The following is an 18557-nucleotide window of genomic DNA, read 5'->3' on the forward strand; positions in this document are numbered from 1 at the left end:
TACAAAGCCAAAACGGACCAGCCCCTCTCTCCTAACGGCAATGGACAAAACTTCGAACTGGACCACGAGCTCGGTTCGACCCCCCATCCTTCAAGACGCGTGGAAGACAAGCATCGAGACTGTTCTCCGTACCGGCACCGAGGGAGTGAAACGAACGCCCACTGGCCGTCCGAACAGCAGAGCCTCCCGTGGCCTTCAAACGCAGACTGAAGACCGTCTCTTTACACAGCACTTAGGTGAGCACTGAGTTAAGTCTTTACTGGAATGTACTGCACTGCTGTGTTTAATCATGGACAGAGCACCTTTTGTAAGCGGCTCTGGATGAGAGCGTCTGGTAAATACTGTAAATGTGAATGTAAACGTTTCTCCTGCCTCCAGCGTCCTCCTTGAGCCCAGGGTAGCACAGGCTGTGCTACACTCATGTTTTTTCTCCTTCCTTACGCAAGTGGATTATTATTATATCTATTTTTCACCAGAAACATCAGGAAAAATTTTACCTGGTAACGTAATAAAGGAAGGGCGATTTCTGATGCTTGCATTGTACCGGAGAGCGACGTGTGTGTGTGTGTGTGTGTACCTGTTCCTGTGTGTGTGTACCTGTTCCTGTGTGTGTGTGTGTGTGTGTGTGTACCTGTTCCTGAGGAGGAGAGCGGAACTCTCTGGTTTTCCGGGCTGTTTCCGCGGCCGTCATGGTGAACGCCTGCATCAGCTCATTATAGCGCTGTCTCTGATTGGACTGGACCTGAGTGACGAACCGGTCTGAAAAGGCCACGATGGCCTCCACGCGGTGCCGCAGCTCACAGTCACAGAAGTACTGCAGCAGAGTGCACATCTGAGAGAGAGATGATGAAGGAAGAAAGTTCTTCAAGGGTTCTTTAGTAAAGAAAATGGTTCTATATAGAGAGCTTGGTGCTAAATATAGAACCATCTACAGCGCATTCTTCATTAATCGAAAGAACCATTTCATGATGCACAGAAACATCTATGCATGCAAAGGGTTTTTTGAGTGTTCAAGGGTCTATTCAGAGCCATTTTCTTTACTAAAGAACCCTTAAAGAACCGTAATTTTTTAGAGTGTAAGTGCTTATTGAAACATATTGTACTGCACTCTGTTTAACTCTGTGTCTTTCTAGGTTTTATTTTCTGGCAGTGTTTGAGCTGAAGGGCAGTTTAGTACTCTAACCCGTTTGTTCTAGATTGGACAACAAAGCACTTTTGTAAGTCGTTCTAGATAAGCACGCAGTGGAACACAGCTACAGAAAACAAACCTGCCCTGAGAGATTTTTATTCACCTGTAGTTTAACAGACTCAGGAAGTTTCATATGGAGAAGCCCCTCCCCAACATCTTCTTGCCCCTCCTTCCCAACTGCAGGCTCCGCCCCAGGCTCCGCCTCCTCCTCAGCTGCTTTCTCTCTGTCTGCTTTCTCAGCCAGTGCATGGTTTTCCTCCTCTTCCTTCTCGGTCTCTTCTTCCTCCTCCTCCTCCTCTTCCTCCTCCAGCTCATCATCCTCCTCTTCCTCCTCCACCACTCCTTCGTCCAGCAGCTCATCTTCAGTGTCTCCTTCTGTCTGTTTCTCCTTCTTCTCCTCCGTTCCCTCCTCCTTGCTGACGAGCTGCTGCTCCCCCTCTCCTCCGTCCTGCGCTGGCGTCTCCGTGTCGCTGAACACAGACGGCTCGATCAGTTTCAGGATGTGTTTAACGTCCTCATCCTCAAAGACGCCCATGATGAGGAGAGTGCTGATGAGTTTGAGGATGGGGACAAAGTGGAACTCCACGCTGCCCCCTACGGGATCACGCATAGCCTGACCGCCGTCCTGCACCGCCTCCGTCAGCATGCTCAGGGCATGGTCCTTCATGATCTGCAGAGAGAGAGAATCAAAACAACGCTGCTTGTGTACACTGGATTCACGTATGATAAACAGATCTAAATAGTTTGCCAACACCGTAACACAGGCATCACACCGCAACACATCTATCAGATCAAATCAGATAAACAGCTGATTTCCTTGAATTCCTGAAGACCTTGAATTCTTTCATTTTTTTTGTATCCTGCTGGTGAACCAAATTATTAGTCTAGCCAACGTGAGAATACAGGGGGTCTCCAAGTTAACCTGTTAGACCTCCTGAATGTCCCAAAATCAAAATAAATGTATTATGACATCATGTTGTCAGTTGGAGATGCTGAAATCCAGACTGAGTGAAGCTCATTGTTTATGCCAAAAAGTTTGACCGAAAATGCTCAAAAGCAGATGAACAGTGAAAATTTTGTCTGACTGTAACTATTTAACTGTTTATATGAGGAACATTAAACACGAGATTTTTAATCTTTGTGCATGTGGAGCATCAAGATCAGATACAACACTCAAGAACTTCTCCACAGCATCCACCTTGATACAAAGAAAACAGCAGAAGAAGACTGGAAAGTCCCTGCCGACGCCATCTGTGCACTAATAATAACAACAGCCAAAGTGCAAAGCGTATCTAAGAACTGTCCTGCCTGGTCTATTAGTTATTGTCTTGTGTATTTACTGCTCTATAAAATTTCTGTCTAATGTATTTACTTAATACTCTGCTCTGTTTTGGGACCCAAAGAACAACTTTTGTTCCATTGTACAGAGTTTATGTTGAAGGATGACAGTAAAGACCACTTGACACTTCACAACTGCTCTCTGTTGTCAAGGAAGCTGATGTTTTATTTACTATCTGCCTTTTATATTTTGTCAGTGTGTCTTAAATTTCAGGACTTTCATTTTGTAGCATGCGTAATAAACACTAGTCACCCTCTCCATACCTGTAGAGGTATGAAGGGGCTGAGCGTGTAGAGGTCGGCGTTGGTCCCCACAAACCCAGTAGGTGCGAAGTGGAGTTTGGGCCGCAGGCACGTGGACCGGCCAACACCGGGCAGCGCATGGGCCTTCTCGGCGTCCGAGTACAGCGTGATGCTCCGTGTCTCGTCCGTCATGGGCACGATGAACTCCCGATTAGTCATGAGGCGGTTGCGCTTGGCGGACTCCAGGTGCATTGAGATGAGCAGGTCATAGTAGCCGCTGCGGATCGGCCCGGGCAGGTACGTGTTCTCAATGGCGTAAAAGAGCTGAGACTCGTCCACGTGGCTGCAGAGCGCGTGAGCCACACGGTTATTTCCCAGCGCGCACACAGAGCCGTACAGCTTGAGGGTGTGATAGTGGAACTTCATCAGATCCATCCGCTCGGACAGCTCTAGGATGTCTATACACCTACAGGAGTGAGGGACACAGCTCATGTACACTGTTCAGCATTTCTTTCTACCTATGACATTTAGTTCACAGCAGCTTTATGAGAGACTTGGAATTTTTTTGTTCTTGGGCTCTCCCTACAGTTGGAGAGTGTATTTCACTTTCACATCCTTGCTGTGAAGACAAGTCGTACTGTGAGCGCCCCCTCATGGACAGCTGAAGAAAACCGAAGAATCAGACTCCCCGGATGCTACAGGTTACACTCACAATTCATATGTTTTCACACGTAAACAACAGAAATCGTTAGTGTAATCTGTAGCATTCACATGCCTGCGTAATGAACGCGCACACGAGGAGTGAGGGGAGTCAGATTCTGCCGGGGAGTCAGAGTTCGGCACAACACTGTCAAAGACAGCATCACAAGAGACAGAACCATGTCAACTTACAAGGCAGAGCAACATTACAGAATTTATTACAAACCTTCAAGGCTTATTTGGCATGAGATGAATTTAATTCTGTGCATGCTGACTTAGAAACAGGACTGCAGTCAGACAACCTTTGTCACAAATAAGGAAACAGTGTACAGCACCGTCAGGGTTCAGGGTTGAATCTGCTGTTGGAGTTTCGCTGTTTTCCCGTTAGTAGAAACAGGAGAGACGGTCCTGCATCCGTTTATCTCTTTTAGCTCTCGCCAGCGAGTAAAAGCCAGTCTGAGACTTACTCAAACACAAAACTTTACATTCTTTATTCCTTAGATTAAACCGGTGTTTTGGTTTCCGTGCCTTTAAAACCAAAAATCCCCCCCTTGTCATTTAGTCAAGACATGTTTGGTGTCTAGTTTGCTTCTGTAGTTGAAGCTGCAAGGCTAATGGAAGCTTAGCGCATCATACTAACTGCATGTCTACATTATCCCAGTCTCCTCACACTGTGTGGAAGTGCTTGGTGTCTCTAGCCTGGATTTTACTCTGTATCTACCTATAAACATGGACAACAGCATAGCTAAACACAGCCGTAGGCGTCTTGGAGCCTGAGCGCTGTCTGTGCGCTGCGTACCTGTTCTCCTCTGGAATATGCAGGGCCATCATGGTGAGCGGCTCGGTGCACTGCACCATCCAGCCCAGCCGCTCGCCCACGCGGGCCGTGTCAGGAGCCAGGAAGTGGTTGGGCATGCGGCTCCAGATCACCGGGGTCAGCATCTGGACGTCGAGGCGGGGAGGGCACTGAGGAACCGGGTTCTTCCGGTCACTGCGGAACATGGCTGCTGAAATGGGCATGATGTTCTGGAGGAGAGGGTGACGGTTCAGACGTGAAGAGATTCATACACGTGTCCATACTGTACTTTCAAAACAGAACTGTCCGTGATTTAAGTAAAATACAGCATGTCTACTTTGTTCAAACATGACATGACAGATTTAGATGAGACTAAAATACTCTGACAATGATTACATTACCAAACCTCCTCATACAAAACTAATGGCATCCAAAATACGATAAAGTACCATGATAATGTGTGTTAACGTATGTATTGGCACAGCGAATGCAGCAGAGGTCTGTCCGCGCCCACTCCCCCGCGATTTCATTCCACTCCCCTAACCGAAACATTCCGTGCCGCTCCCGCTCGCGCAGTTCCGTCAAGGTGAGCTGACATGCAGTATCTGACACTATTCACAGTCGTGGTCATCAGGCTCGCTGTGAGTAACTTCACCAAACGCCATTTATTCACCATTTAAACACTGAGCAGGAACTAAACCACAGAGCGGTTATTTTTGGTGTTGCTGGGCAGCTGTGGCCGTCGGACTACGAGAATCTGTGCGTTCATGTGATTGGCTGCTTCTCCGCTCTTTAGAATGACTTCATTTATTTTGACTGTTCCACTGTCAGCATTTTATATGGTTTATAAATACGATTTATTTGTTGTTTTGTGGGACTTCTCTTCAAGCGTGATTTAGTCTGCTCATGCCTGCTGTGGGCTGGTTCCCTGCCCGCTCCCGAACATTAGCCCCGCACAAGATATTGTGGCACATCCTGCAGGAGTCCATGGGATGCCAGTCGCCTGACCCACGGTCACCGTTGATGGCCGTGAAAGAGGATGGGAAGGCGGTTCCCAAACCTCACTCGCTAAGAGCTGTGACTGACAGCGAGAGAACACTGACCGTCACGAGAGGCATGAAGGCGGAAGCATCCTTCCTGATCCCGGATTAGCACAGGCCGGGCTACACGTAGTTTAGGAACATATTTAAAACATATTTTAAAAAAGCCATCGTGAACAGAATGTGGTGTAAATCCCAGCACAGACCTTGAGTTTTCCGAGCTCCACCTGCAGCATGTTCTGGCTGGAGGGCGAACAGAAGACGGCAGGGAACAGTTTGGTGTTGGGTTCCACCTGAAACACACAGCAACTCAATATTAACACAGGGGTACACAGGGCTGCAGGTCTGAGGATCTGCTCGCTGCATCTCCTTTAACATCTCTAGATGCAATGACCACAGTACAAACCACCACCCGAAATTCTCTAAAGATTACTGACCCCTAATGAGTAAACAACTCTCCGAAATCCAAATCGATTAATAAACCAGTGCCTTAATAACACTAGCTCACCTGGTAGAACGTGTTGACCTCTTTCCCATTGGCTGTGAAGGTCATGAGCCCCGTATCCAGGTCAACAAGGCAGCCAATCACGAAGTCCTCCTGACTGATGCGGGTTTGCTGAGAGCTGCTGAACTCTCCACCCCAAACCATGTAACAGTTACTGCGCTTCATACTGGAGAGAGCAGAGCAGAGGCGTCACCCCAGGGACCAGGAGCTGAGATTCCCGCAGTTTAAACCTATTTTGAAACTTTTAGCACTCAGGTAGGTTCTGTGTGCATCACTGAAAGAGAGGAAACTGGCCCCTTCAACAAAAGCAGACTACAAGATGCAATGTGTACTTTAAGGGTGCAGTGTGTAAGCCCTCTAGTGGTGAGGCTGCAGACTGCACCCAGCTGAATCCCCCTGCCTCACCCCACCCTCTGCAAACATGTAGTAGAGCCTTCGATGGCCATCAGGTTTCCTGCAGTCGTCTAGCTAAGGAGTTCCTAGGTGGTTGCTATTGTGTCTGAGGTGGTTGCTAAGCAATTGCTACATGGTTGCTATAGTGTCCTAGCTGGTTGCTAAGCAGTTGCCAGCTGGTTGCTATGGTGTCTTTTCTGGTTGGTCAGCAGTTGCTATGTGAATGCTGTGGTGTCCTAGGTGGTTGCTAAGCAGTTGCCAGATGGTTGCTATGGTGTCTTTTCTGGTTGGTAAGCAGTTGCTATGTGAATGCTATGGTATCCTAGGTGGTTGCTAAGCAGTTGCCAGATGGTTGCTATGGTATATTTCTTGGTTCATGAGCAGTTGCATAAATCATCGACTCCTACACCCTCGAATTCAAAGGCTCATGCTGGACAGTAGAAATGTGACCTCACACCTCGTCACTGTAAATAAATCGCTCTACAGTCCTGCATCTATGCGCCGCTCCTCCTCACTGCACACCCATTCATGGTGGAGGGATACGTAATATGCAGGGCGCTGCGAGGAAAAATAGTCCCCAAAAAGAATTATATTATTATTCCAGATTTTCCACTATTTTCCATCATCAACATTCCATATAAGCTCAGAAGACTCGTGTAGGTTCTCTGGTGGTTCTGGATGGTAAATAAAGTGTCTATATCTGTGTTGTAGTCATGGCGACACCTGGTTCCCATCACCACCACTGTAAAGACGTCTGGACCGTTTCACACCAAACCCTCTGAACCTCTCTGATCACACCGAGTGTGCCGAGGTCTCTCTCTTTTTATTTAGATTTTACTCTTTCTTTTTATTTATATTTCACTGAAATGATTTTCTTGTTCAGTCTGAATCTCTGAGCCCACTCCATAATCTTCATTAATAATGTCTCTCCTTCTAACATTTTAAGTGAATTATATTGAGCTGAAGTTCATCACAGACACTGCAATATAAATAAAGTTAATTATTTATTAACAGCAGTGTTATTAATGTTGTTATTATCGCTTATGACTGATCTCTACCTGTCGTGTATGTTTCCTTTATCGTCTCCCACGGTGACAGTAACATTTCTCACTTTACTCAGATCAAAGTGAGGGTCGTACTGGTGGTAGTCGGGGGTCACCCAGCCGGCCCACACCCCACTGGGCTCCTGCCCCGCAAACACACGCACAGAGTAGTAATACTGGGGAGAACAACACAAAAACACACAACACAGGAGTTAAACGATCAATGAATCTAATCTCTGTACTTACATGAAAAGTTAACGCACAATATGGAACTAAAGTCATTGATCATGTGGCGTCCAACCCGGCCCGACTGCGTGGCAGTAACATTAAAGTTACAGGAAGTCATAAACAAGCTAAATCTGTATAGACCACTGTAGTCATACATCATGTTATAATCTGTGCTATGCCCATATTCAGAGCTCTCTGTGGCCAGATTTATAATCTGTGCTATGCCCATATTCAGAACTCTCTGTGGCCAGATTTATAATCTGTGCTATGCCCATATTCAGAGCTCTCTGTGGCCAGATTTATAATCTGTGCTATGCCCATATTCAGAACTCTCTGTGGCCAGATTTATAATCTGTGCTATGCCCATATTCAGAGCTCTCTGTGGCCAGATTTATAATCTGTGCTATGCCCATATTCAGAACTCTCTGTGGCCAGATTTATAATCTGTGCTATGCCCATATTCAGAACTCTCTGTGGCCAGATTTATAATCTGTGCTATGCCCATATTCAGAGCTCTCTGTGGCCAGATTTATAATCTGTGCTATGCCCATATTCAGAGCTCTCTGTGGCCAGATTTATAATCTGTGCTATGCCCATATTCAGAGCTCTCTGTGGCCAGATTTATAATCTGTGCTATGCCCATATTCAGAACTCTCTGTGGCCAGATTTATAATCTGTGCTATGCCCATATTCAGAGCTCTCTGTGGCCAGATTTATAATCTGTGCTATGCCCATATTCAGAACTCTCTGTGGCCAGATTTATAATCTGTGCTATGCCCATATTCAGAACTCTCTGTGGCCAGATTTATAATCTGTGCTATGCCCATATTCAGAGCTCTCTGTGGCCAGATTTATAATCTGTGCTATGCCCATATTCAGAGCTCTCTGTGGCCAGATTTATAATCTGTGTTATGCCCATATTCAGAACTCTCTGTGGCCAGATTTATAATCTGTGCTATGCCCATATTCAGAGCTCTCTGTGGCCAGATTTATAATCTGTGCTATGCCCATATTCAGAACTCTCTGTGGCCAGATTTATAATCTGTGCTATGCCCATATTCAGAGCTCTCTGTGGCCAGATTTATAATCTGTGCTATGCCCATATTCAGAACTCTCTGTGGCCAGATTTATAATCTGTGCTATGCCCATATTCAGAGCTCTCTGTGGCCAGATTTATAATCTGTGCTATGCCCATATTCAGAACTCTCTGTGGCCAGATTTATAATCTGTGCTATGCCCATATTCAGAACTCTCTGTGGCCAGATTTATAATCTGTGCTATGCCCATATTCAGAACTCTCTGTGGCCAGATTTATAATCTGTACTATGCCCATATTCAGAACTCTCTGTGGCCAGATTTATAATCTGTGCTATGCCCATATTCAGAGCTCTCTGTGGCCAGATTTATAATCTGTGCTATGCCCATATTCAGAGCTCTCTGTGGCCAGATTTATAATCTGTGCTATGCCCATATTCAGAACTCTCTGTGGCCAGATTTATAATCTGTGCTATGCCCATATTCAGAGCTCTCTGTGGCCAGATTTATAATCTGTGCTATGCCCATATTCAGAACTCTCTGTGGCCAGATTTATAATCTGTGCTATGCCCATATTCAGAACTCTCTGTGGCCAGATTTATAATCTGTGCTATGCCCATATTCAGAGCTCTCTGTGGCCAGATTTATAATCTGTGCTATGCCCATATTCAGAACTCTCTGTGGCCAGATTTATAATCTGTGCTATGCCCATATTCAGAGCTCTCTGTGGCCAGATTTATAATCTGTGCTATGCCCATATTCAGAGCTCTCTGTGGCCAGATTTATAATCTGTGCTATGCCCATATTCAGAGCTCTCTGTGGCCAGATTTATAATCTGTGCTATGCCCATATTCAGAACTCTCTGTGGCCAGATTTATAATCTGTGCTATGCCCATATTCAGAACTCTCTGTGGCCAGATTTATAATCTGTGCTATGCCCATATTCAGAGCTCTCTGTGGCCAGATTTATAATCTGTGCTATGCCCATATTCAGAACTCTCTGTGGCCAGATTTATAATCTGTGCTATGCCCATATTCAGAGCTCTCTGTGGCCAGATTTATAATCTGTGCTATGCCCATATTCAGAGCTCTCTGTGGCCAGATTTATAATCTGTGCTATGCCCATATTCAGAGCTCTCTGTGGCCAGATTTATAATCTGTGCTATGCCCATATTCATTGCAATTTCACCTCCGCATTTAACCCATCTGTGAAGTGAAACATCACACTAGTGAACACACACACTAGGGGGCAGTGAGCACACTTGCCCGGAGCGGTGGGCAGCCCTATCCACGGCACCCAGGGGGCAGTTGGGGGTGAGGTGTCTTGCTCAAGGACACCTCAGTCATGGACTGTCGGTGCTGGGGATTGAACCGGCAACCTTCCGGTCACAGGGCCAGTTCCCTGATCTCCAGGAACAGGAAAATTCAACTGTCCTTATGAGGAAATGTTACCAGCATTAAAATAACGACTAGCTCATTATGAGAGCTTAAATCAGCCGATCAGGGGGTGAGTAGAAACATTAAAGCTCAGTCTGTACTGAATCAGCCTGAGTGCAGCTAATGATAAGATAGAGCTTCTCAAATCAAGCTATGAACAGAAGGGAAAGATCTTTCTGTTTCAGTGAGTATCAGACAAAGAAAAGAGAACTGCATCATGACTGTGGTTGGTTAGTGTAGTGGGTAACACCTCTGGCTTCTACACTGTAGACTGGGGTTCAGTCCCCACCTGGGTAACCACCCTGCACTATACTAATAAGAGTCCTTGGGCAAGACTCCTAACACCACCTTGGCCTCCCTGTGTAAAAGGATCCAATTGTAAGTCGCTCTGGATAAGAGCGTCAGCCAAATGCCGTAAATGTAATTTAACAGGGAAGCCTGGTTCTTTTTCCTGACTTCTGTTTATCTGTCCTCAGTCTGTACACAGGAATACACACCACACTGGCCAAGCGTGCTTGTTTGCATGGTTTTAACGAGGCTGCCAGTCCAATCACATCAACTCAGAGCACAATAGGCAACAGCTTTGTTTACATGTTTAAATATTCATATTTTGACTCACTAACGACATATTTGAGAGAAAATGTTCACAGGACAAAACGTACCAGCTCTGGAACTTTTCTGACGACCACGGGACGCAACACAGGCAATTTTCTACTTTTGGTCTACTGCAGTAAACAAGAGCCTCAGCACGGGCTACTGTTTCAACATATAATCCTTCTAAAATAAGCAATAAATCGAATGTACACAATTCCCCACGTACACATCCAAACACTTTCGTTAATGTTTATACTACCTATTAACAGTATACACCACTTTAAACAGAAGAGGCGTGTACTGCTGCTGTGAGGGTCTTACTGTAGTTGTGTTTGAAATTATGTCCACGTCGTCTCGATCGTCGGGGACCACGTCCTCCACCAGGCGGGGAACAGTGGGAACGACAGGCGGCGGAGCGATAAAGGCCGCCTTCTTCGCTTTGGAGAAGAACCTGAGAATCATACAGAAACAGTAATAACTTACATTCATCTCACAAGGGTCAACGATTTTGGAAAAAATTTGTAATTGTGATTTTTCTGATGAATACTGCGACTGCACTGTTTAATTCGTGAGTATTTCCTGTACACTGTTAAGTTAGTTATTTATTAATAACAGCGTTATTAATGTCGTTATTACTGTCTAAGAGGCACACTGATCTTTACCTGTTGTGTATGCTTCCTTTGCAGTGACAGTAACATTTCTCACAATTATTATGCTATACAAATATTATTAACATCGTTATTTAATTAGTAGGACTGCATTCCTTTCATCCTTCACTTTTTACACCTCCTATTACCATAACTACCATTAACTGTACTTAATATACAGCCACAATTATTATATTAGTACAACATGAACAAATCAATTTTCCCCTCTCTCTCCACCTCTGCTCACCCTTTCTTTTTGCTCTTCTCTGTAGTCGTGTCTTTCTCGTTCTCGCCCTCTTTGATGCCCGGCAGCTCTTTGGGCACAGACGGCTCTTTCTCCTTCTCCTCCTGCTCTTTGCGGGTGGCGCATTTCTTCAGCAGCTCGTAGTCCGAGTTCGGGTCGACCTCCAGAGCCTCATCCTCCGGAATTGTGAGGGCGCGGGTCAGTGGGGTTCGGCCCGCCGGCACCTTGAAGGTTTCGTGGAACTCGATGGGCATACTCAGTCTGAGGAAGAGCAGGTCCGTGTTAGCGTTCTGCGATCCAAACGTCTTATGGGTCAGCTTCAGACAGGGGGCGCTCTCCACCGTGCCGTCCACACGAGACACCTACGTTGGGATCAGAGAACGAAGAAAGAAGAGTGAAGGCATTTAAATACTTTACAAAAAAGATGGTTCTTAAAGGGTTCTTTAGTAACTACAACAGAACCATGAATACTTAAAGAGCCACTTCATGCTTAAGTGGTTCTTTGCATGCTGAAAGGGTTCTTCAGATTGATGGAGAAATGTGTTCTGCATGGTTCTATACAGCACCAAAAAGGGTTCTTCTGTTTTTACAAGCTACATCATGACAACAGCAGAACCCTTTTTGGTGCTATAGAGAGCAATTTTCATTGACAACACAGTCTCCATCAATCTGAAGAACCCTTCCACCATGCAAGGAACCACTTAAGAACGCAAATGTTTCTGTGGGTGGCCATAGTTCTATGTAGCCCCAATGTTTTTACGAAAGAACCCTTGAAGAACCATATTTTAAGTTAAAAATTATTACATGAGTTCATGATTAAGATGAATGTAATCAATAATGGTCATTTACATTGAAGGTACACACATATATGGGACATTTTTTGCATCGGTAGGCCTAACTAACTGACCAACACAAAAACTGTGAGATCAATAACTGATAATCAACTGATTCCTGTAGCCGTGTGTGTGTGTATACTGGGTATTTTCCATCTTAAAGGTGGCTCTGGAACAGGTGGAACCTGTTTTACACTGCAAAAATGATATCTCGTCAAGTTAAACCTAATCAATAGATCTAATATTTCTCCCTTTGAGATTTCAACTTATTCACCCTAAAGATTTAGGCCGCTTGGTCTTTTCCTCTTACCTCAATATGAGCGTGGTCAGGTGGGACAGGGACAAACTGAGGCAGGCTTTTGCTGAACCACATGGTGATGTCTCTCTTCATGTTGATAGCAAACGGCTCAAAGCCCTCCTGCAGGCCGCAGATGGTGAAATACTTGAGACTGCTCACGTTCTGGCCCAAGTTGATCCGACCCACCTGAGAGAGGCCCAGGCTACAAACGGGAATGAAGCCTGGAGGAAGACACATCCTTATTACACATCACAACAGGCAACATTATGGCTGGATTTGAGATAAAAAGGAAACCGAGAGACTGAATGCTGTTATATCAGCACCAGCTTTGTTTCTCTAGGCCAGGGGTCGGAAACGTGCAGGGGTCGGAGACGCATGCCGCTCTTTTACTGCCCCCTTGTGGCTCCACAGCTGAATCAGATCAGCAGGTAATAATAAAATAATCCTCCTCTACAGTAAAATAAAGCTCTGCTGATCCTTCAACACAGTTTAACAGTAAATGGTCTTAAACGCTGGAGTTAATGTAGAACTGCTGATTCACCCTTTAACCCTGAAGATCAGCGCAGACGGCTGGTCACCATAGCAACTCAGACAACAGTCCCGCCCAGCTAGTAGCTACGAAACGGCAAAGAGAGAGATTTAAGACGAACATTTTGGATAACTTGGAGACGAATGGACTGATTAGTGTTTATAATGATATTTATATATATTTTATAATTATAATCAGTCCAGCCAAAGAGCGAAAACAAGAGCTGATCCTGCTGGAAAAAAGACGGGGACTGGCTTATTGGTTAGAGACCACTAGTTTCCTGTGGGATACCTTTAGATCCCGTTAGGCTGGGCGTTCACTACACAACTGTTAAAATCTCTACAGGTTTCTAAAACAGACAGCATCACAAACTTAACATCGGTTTGTTACAGTTTCTTGTCTTTTTGTTGTGGGGGCACTCAGACTAGACAACAGGGCAAAGTGAGAGAATAACACACACAACGAGTTTGGGCTACAAAGAAGAATTCAAACTCCCAGATATCCCCCGATCACACAATACCCATCTAGCTGAACTCACAGGACCTGTCTGTGCTTTTATTTGTAGCAAAAGTGTGAACTGGGGATTAATATGTGGTGAGAGATGCTGGTTCAGTGAGAGCTGGAGAAATATTTCACTACAAACGGGCGGCTGAGCTGAAACCGTAAAGGCTCTTATCTGATTTTACAGGCAGCTCCTTTGTCTTCACCTGTTTCTCCTCTCTTACAGCTCTGACTGGCTGTTTGAATCACTCGTTGAGTAAATCTCTAACCGTCTCACGCTGCAGGACTCGTGAACGTTTCGAGTGTTTGGTAATATCGGAGGGTCTCTGATCACTAATCGGTGCGCTAAACACTCACGTGTTTCTCCTCTCATACTACAGATCGTCCGCGCCATCGGTCGCTTTCGATCGAGCTCCCGACCTGGAGAACTGTTTCAGATTTATTGGAAGAGGCCAATCGGGCTTAAAATCAGGCAAAAAACTGTGAAGTGTAGGCCCAGCTTTAGGAAACCATGGCTGTAATCAGAACACCTGTTAAACTATACAATCCCTTACACTCTCATATCAACCCATCTAGACGAACAAAACTATTAGTGAGCACCACCAGGAACCAGCAGGCACTTTTAATGGTTTCTATGATTTTTCCAGCAGTGAATTCCATCATGTCTGTCTTTCTAAGCGGGCATGATTCCATACCCTCTCCGATCTCGATGTCTTTGAAAGCCATCTCTGAGCCGGAGTCGCTGATCAGCATCTCTCCGTTCAGCGTGAACATGATGTTCTGCTCAATCAGGTCAATCATGCAGCCCACCACGTCGCCCGGCTGCCACTGACGTCCAAAAGGCTCGCTGCCCACGTGCCAGCGCTGAGCCTGAACACGACCAAAGAGGAAAACACATGTGAGAAACATCTCATATACTCGTTATCAAGCTCAGGGTCAGCAGATAATTACAATAACTGAATAAGTCTGTCGAGCTGTGTTTTAAGCGCAATAGAAAAAAAAGAAACAGGATTAATTTTCTTAAAATTCCCCTCTTACTTCTCATTCAAACTGAGTAAATCATGCACTTGCCTGGTATCTCGTATCTAATTATGTGGTTTCTGACACTGCATGACTCACTGTTATCTATAAATATGGACTTAAGTACGTTAGCATGGCTAAACACAGTAGCAGTTGCAGGTTCAAGTCTCAATTTTGTTTTTTATAAACACAAAATATATATAATAATATATATTATAAACAAGACATAGGCATGTGATTTGATCCGTGCTAACAGGCCTCACTGCAAAACTATGAGTACAATGGTTCAGTGTTTAAAACCCTGTGCTGCCCTAAATCAAGATAAACTGGACTAATGATTCTCTCTGTAATGAAACATCCAGCTGCTCAGAATTCGTTACGTAGTGATGATCACCAGAACCCGCTCAGAAATAACACTGGTGTATTCAGAGGTGCAGCCAAGGCGTGCCAGGAGTGGCCAGCGCCACGCTGGAATGAATCATGAGCACCTTCTCATTACCCCAGTTATGGAAAATAAGAACAGTCAGTCATTAATAAAGCTGTTAATTGTAGAGAAATGTGTGTCTGTGTGTGTGTGTGTGTGTGTGTGTGTGTGTGTGTGTGTGTGTGTGTGTGTGTGTGTGTGTGATAGCATTTGTGTGTGTGAGTGTCTGCTCTAGTAGTCTTCTCCTGATGGACTGGCAGCCTGTCTAGGGTGTTTCCTGCTTTATGCCCAACGAACACTGGGATAGGCTCCAGCTGCCCCAGGAGCATAAGTAGCTTATATGATGAGTGAGTGAGTGAGTGAGTGAGTGAGTGAGTGAGTGAGTGAGTGAGTGAGTGAGTGAGTGGGAACTTGTAGAGGCAGCAGCCTAAATGAATAAATTTTATATAAAATAGTTTTTAATGTTAACACTGTTTAACATCAACAGCTTTGTCTTTCAGTTTACTTTCAGCAGTAGCTGTATTGATGTAACTTTCGTCATGTGTACCTGATGGACAGATTTAGTTATGAACAGAGAAAACTGCGTCACTTTATGTCATTTTAATAAAGTAATGCTATTTTTTATCTTTTTTTGCCTTAACAGTGTGCCTCCCTGGGTCTTATCTGGTCATCCCTCTACAGGTTCGAGCTACGGCCCTGGGTGTACTGTGTGTAAAAATACTGCCCCCCCACCACAGAGGAGAGTCTAATCCATACTACATGATCCTCACTACCTTAAAGCCATTGAAGACATAAGCCAGATCGTCTGAGCCGAGCTCTCTGTCAGCGTGGACGCTCGGCCGGGCCCAGCCGACCCGCATCTCCCCCACTGTCACTGCTTCAAACTCAAAGTACCACTTCCCCTGGGTCACAGCGTACGACTTCTCCGCCCGGAACACTCGGATCTTATGGCCGCTGCTCTCACCAAAGCCGTGGCCACCTGCGGAGTAACGGTCAGTCCTGTCTCAAACCATCAGGTTACCAGTCCCTCATGAGACGATCTGTGACAGAGCTAGGCAAACACTCACTGCTCTCCTGGTCCGGAGGCTCGATGTTATAGCCGTAGCCAATCAGGGTTCGAACCGCAGCACACACTGTGTCTCTGTTGGTCTTCTTAGTTTTCTCATCCAGAAGATTATAAGGCACAAGGCGAGGGTTCCGCTTGTTTACTATGTCCTAATAACATAAAGGTAACACAGATATCAGCGGCAGGGCTCAGAAGAAAACCGCACCTCGTATTTGATTTAATTAAATCTCTGCCTTCGTCCACTCACTGACCACTTTATGAGCTTCACCTACGGTGCAGGTCCATCACACAGGTGTACAGTTACAGACAGGGGTGGCCAAAATATCATATCAAGGCACTTAAAGACATTTTCAAGGATGCATGATATGTAGCACGATATTATGACACACTGAAAAAATGCAACATGATTTTTAATTCATTATTTTCATTTTGCATTTTCACAATGCATTACTATAAATTTAATTAAACTATGCTATGCGTGTGCCTATAAATATACATTAATATAAAATATAAGTAGCATAATTTTTACAGCATTTCACGCATTGATGTACTGTTTAAAGCAGCACTATGTAGGATTTGGTAATTTGGGGCCCTCTCTGGTGGAAACACGTAATTGCATGCAATGTCACTTGTGCTCCAGACCCCCACCAAGCGGAGAATTCAAAGAAAAGTCCATCTAAACTTGGTGAAGTGTCTTCTGAGGATATGAGTGAATTATCTACCACCGTCATCACATCTTCATCAGTATGATGTTGAGTTTGAGATCATTTGAGGTGGAAACATGGAGTCGGACCTTCTTTTAGAGTCTGTATGTGACGTTAATACGTAAAGACGTACGACGGGGTATGAAAAACTTGATGCCTCTAACTTTTAAATAATCATATCAGGCTTTACAGGCGACTCACAGCAGCGCACTCTCACTATATTTTACTGTGTTTTTATTCTCCTCACTCTTTAATGACACATCTTCCCGTTTTAATGAAAATATTACATAGTGCAGCTTTAAAGTTTACAACAAGTGTCTGTATTTTGCTGCTGATCTCTTGGCACATTCTGAAAAAACAATGGACAGTTTAGATTATAGCAAATTTTTATTTAAAAATGAAATAAAGACGTGCGTTTTCTGGCACACAGACTTGTTGAGATGTTTTAATATGGCACTTTTATGGTTCAGCTTGACACACCTGGACTACTAGAGGATGGCTAACTGATGAGCTGCCCTCTCTAACTGTACACCAGCAAGGTGGAGCTACAACTTCCATGTTCTGATAAAGTGGTTTATAATTGTGAAGCACTGAAAACATCAGATACTGTATTTGTCTGTATTGCATGACTGTAAATACACTGAAAAATGACTCAGCACAACGAGGTGTCCACACTTCAGTCAGAAATATCTCAGGTGAGTCACGGTGAGTTACACAGTCACACAACTCAATCACTTTCCTTTCTTTACCTGACTTTCTCTCCATCGTTTTCACACTCTTAGTAAGATACCTGTACGATGCTGTAGGTCCAGCCCTGCCGAACTCGGTCTCTGGCCCAGACGTTGTGTCCATTTTCAGCCAGCCGCTCCACCAGCGTGTTCTGGTTGGGGGTCAGTTTGACGTGGTTCAGGTCCAGAGGAGCAGGTTTGTACCCGTTGCTCTGCATGTAGCTGAGATTGAAAGTTACAGCTGGACGTTAGCTGGACATTAGACTATGGGAGAAACACCAACCTGTATTAGTGAGATTAAACTCACGTTTTAGGCAGTTTGGTCCTCTTCAGGTTTTCCTCAGCTTTTTCATCACCCATTCCAACATGGCAACCTAACGCCAGCAGAGTCCTTCACAGAGAGCAGAAACAGAGGAATAAGCCGAAGTGTGTGTGTGTGTGTGTGTGAGAGTGTGTGTGAGTGTGTGTGTGTAAAATCTAATCTTAATCAGCACTGACCTCTTTTTCTAATAAAACATGAAGTTTTTTTTTTTTTTTGGGGGGGGGGGGGGGGGGGGGGGGCATTTTAGCTTGTGGAGAACAGACTCAAGTCCCCAGCACTGCAAAATGTACAGTGTTTCCCATTTATAGGCTGTACATGGGCAGCCTCATGAGTATATTAACACCCACTCAAGTATACTTTGTCCCATTTGAACAAATTCCAAAATTACACACTATGAACTGCTATAAACTACTCAGTAGCAATTCAAGGGGGAAACTAGTCCCCACAAGAAGAGAAATACACACACACACACACACATTTGTTTCTGTGAATTGTGAGGACATTACATAGACTTCTATTCATTTCTAGACCTACCCAAATCATAACCATTACTACTAAGCCTAACCTTAACCTTACCCTGACTAAACGCCTTCACCTTAGAATTTAATGACTTACACTGGTTCCCACAAGGAAGACAGGTCCCCACAATGTTAGTGTATAATGTTTTTAAATCAAAATCGCAATTAAAAACTGCAAGAGCT

General features: G+C 44.8%; 1 protein-coding gene across 1 annotated transcript in view; it reads right to left on the reverse strand.

Annotated features, from left to right (window-relative positions):
• The window catches only part of ryr1a (ryanodine receptor 1a (skeletal)), a 138240-nt gene that overhangs the window by 79401 nt on the left and 40282 nt on the right, over nucleotides 1-18557 (reverse strand). The window contains exons 26-40 of the mRNA XM_037547310.1: nucleotides 17842-17925; nucleotides 17597-17756; nucleotides 16104-16251; nucleotides 15810-16015; nucleotides 14288-14462; nucleotides 12575-12783; nucleotides 11435-11793; nucleotides 10862-10991; nucleotides 7262-7422; nucleotides 5814-5976; nucleotides 5512-5598; nucleotides 4269-4495; nucleotides 2792-3236; nucleotides 1293-1859; nucleotides 632-832 (exon numbers count right to left, since the gene is read on the reverse strand). Of these exons, the coding sequence (XP_037403207.1) occupies nucleotides 632-832; nucleotides 1293-1859; nucleotides 2792-3236; nucleotides 4269-4495; nucleotides 5512-5598; nucleotides 5814-5976; nucleotides 7262-7422; nucleotides 10862-10991; nucleotides 11435-11793; nucleotides 12575-12783; nucleotides 14288-14462; nucleotides 15810-16015; nucleotides 16104-16251; nucleotides 17597-17756; nucleotides 17842-17925 (3322 nt within the window). The remainder of the gene's footprint in view (nucleotides 1-631; nucleotides 833-1292; nucleotides 1860-2791; nucleotides 3237-4268; nucleotides 4496-5511; nucleotides 5599-5813; nucleotides 5977-7261; nucleotides 7423-10861; nucleotides 10992-11434; nucleotides 11794-12574; nucleotides 12784-14287; nucleotides 14463-15809; nucleotides 16016-16103; nucleotides 16252-17596; nucleotides 17757-17841; nucleotides 17926-18557) is intronic.

The sequence above is a fragment of the Pygocentrus nattereri genome, chromosome 18 (assembly GCF_015220715.1).
Source record: "Pygocentrus nattereri isolate fPygNat1 chromosome 18, fPygNat1.pri, whole genome shotgun sequence".
In the NCBI taxonomy this organism is placed as follows: Eukaryota; Metazoa; Chordata; class Actinopteri; order Characiformes; family Serrasalmidae; genus Pygocentrus; species Pygocentrus nattereri.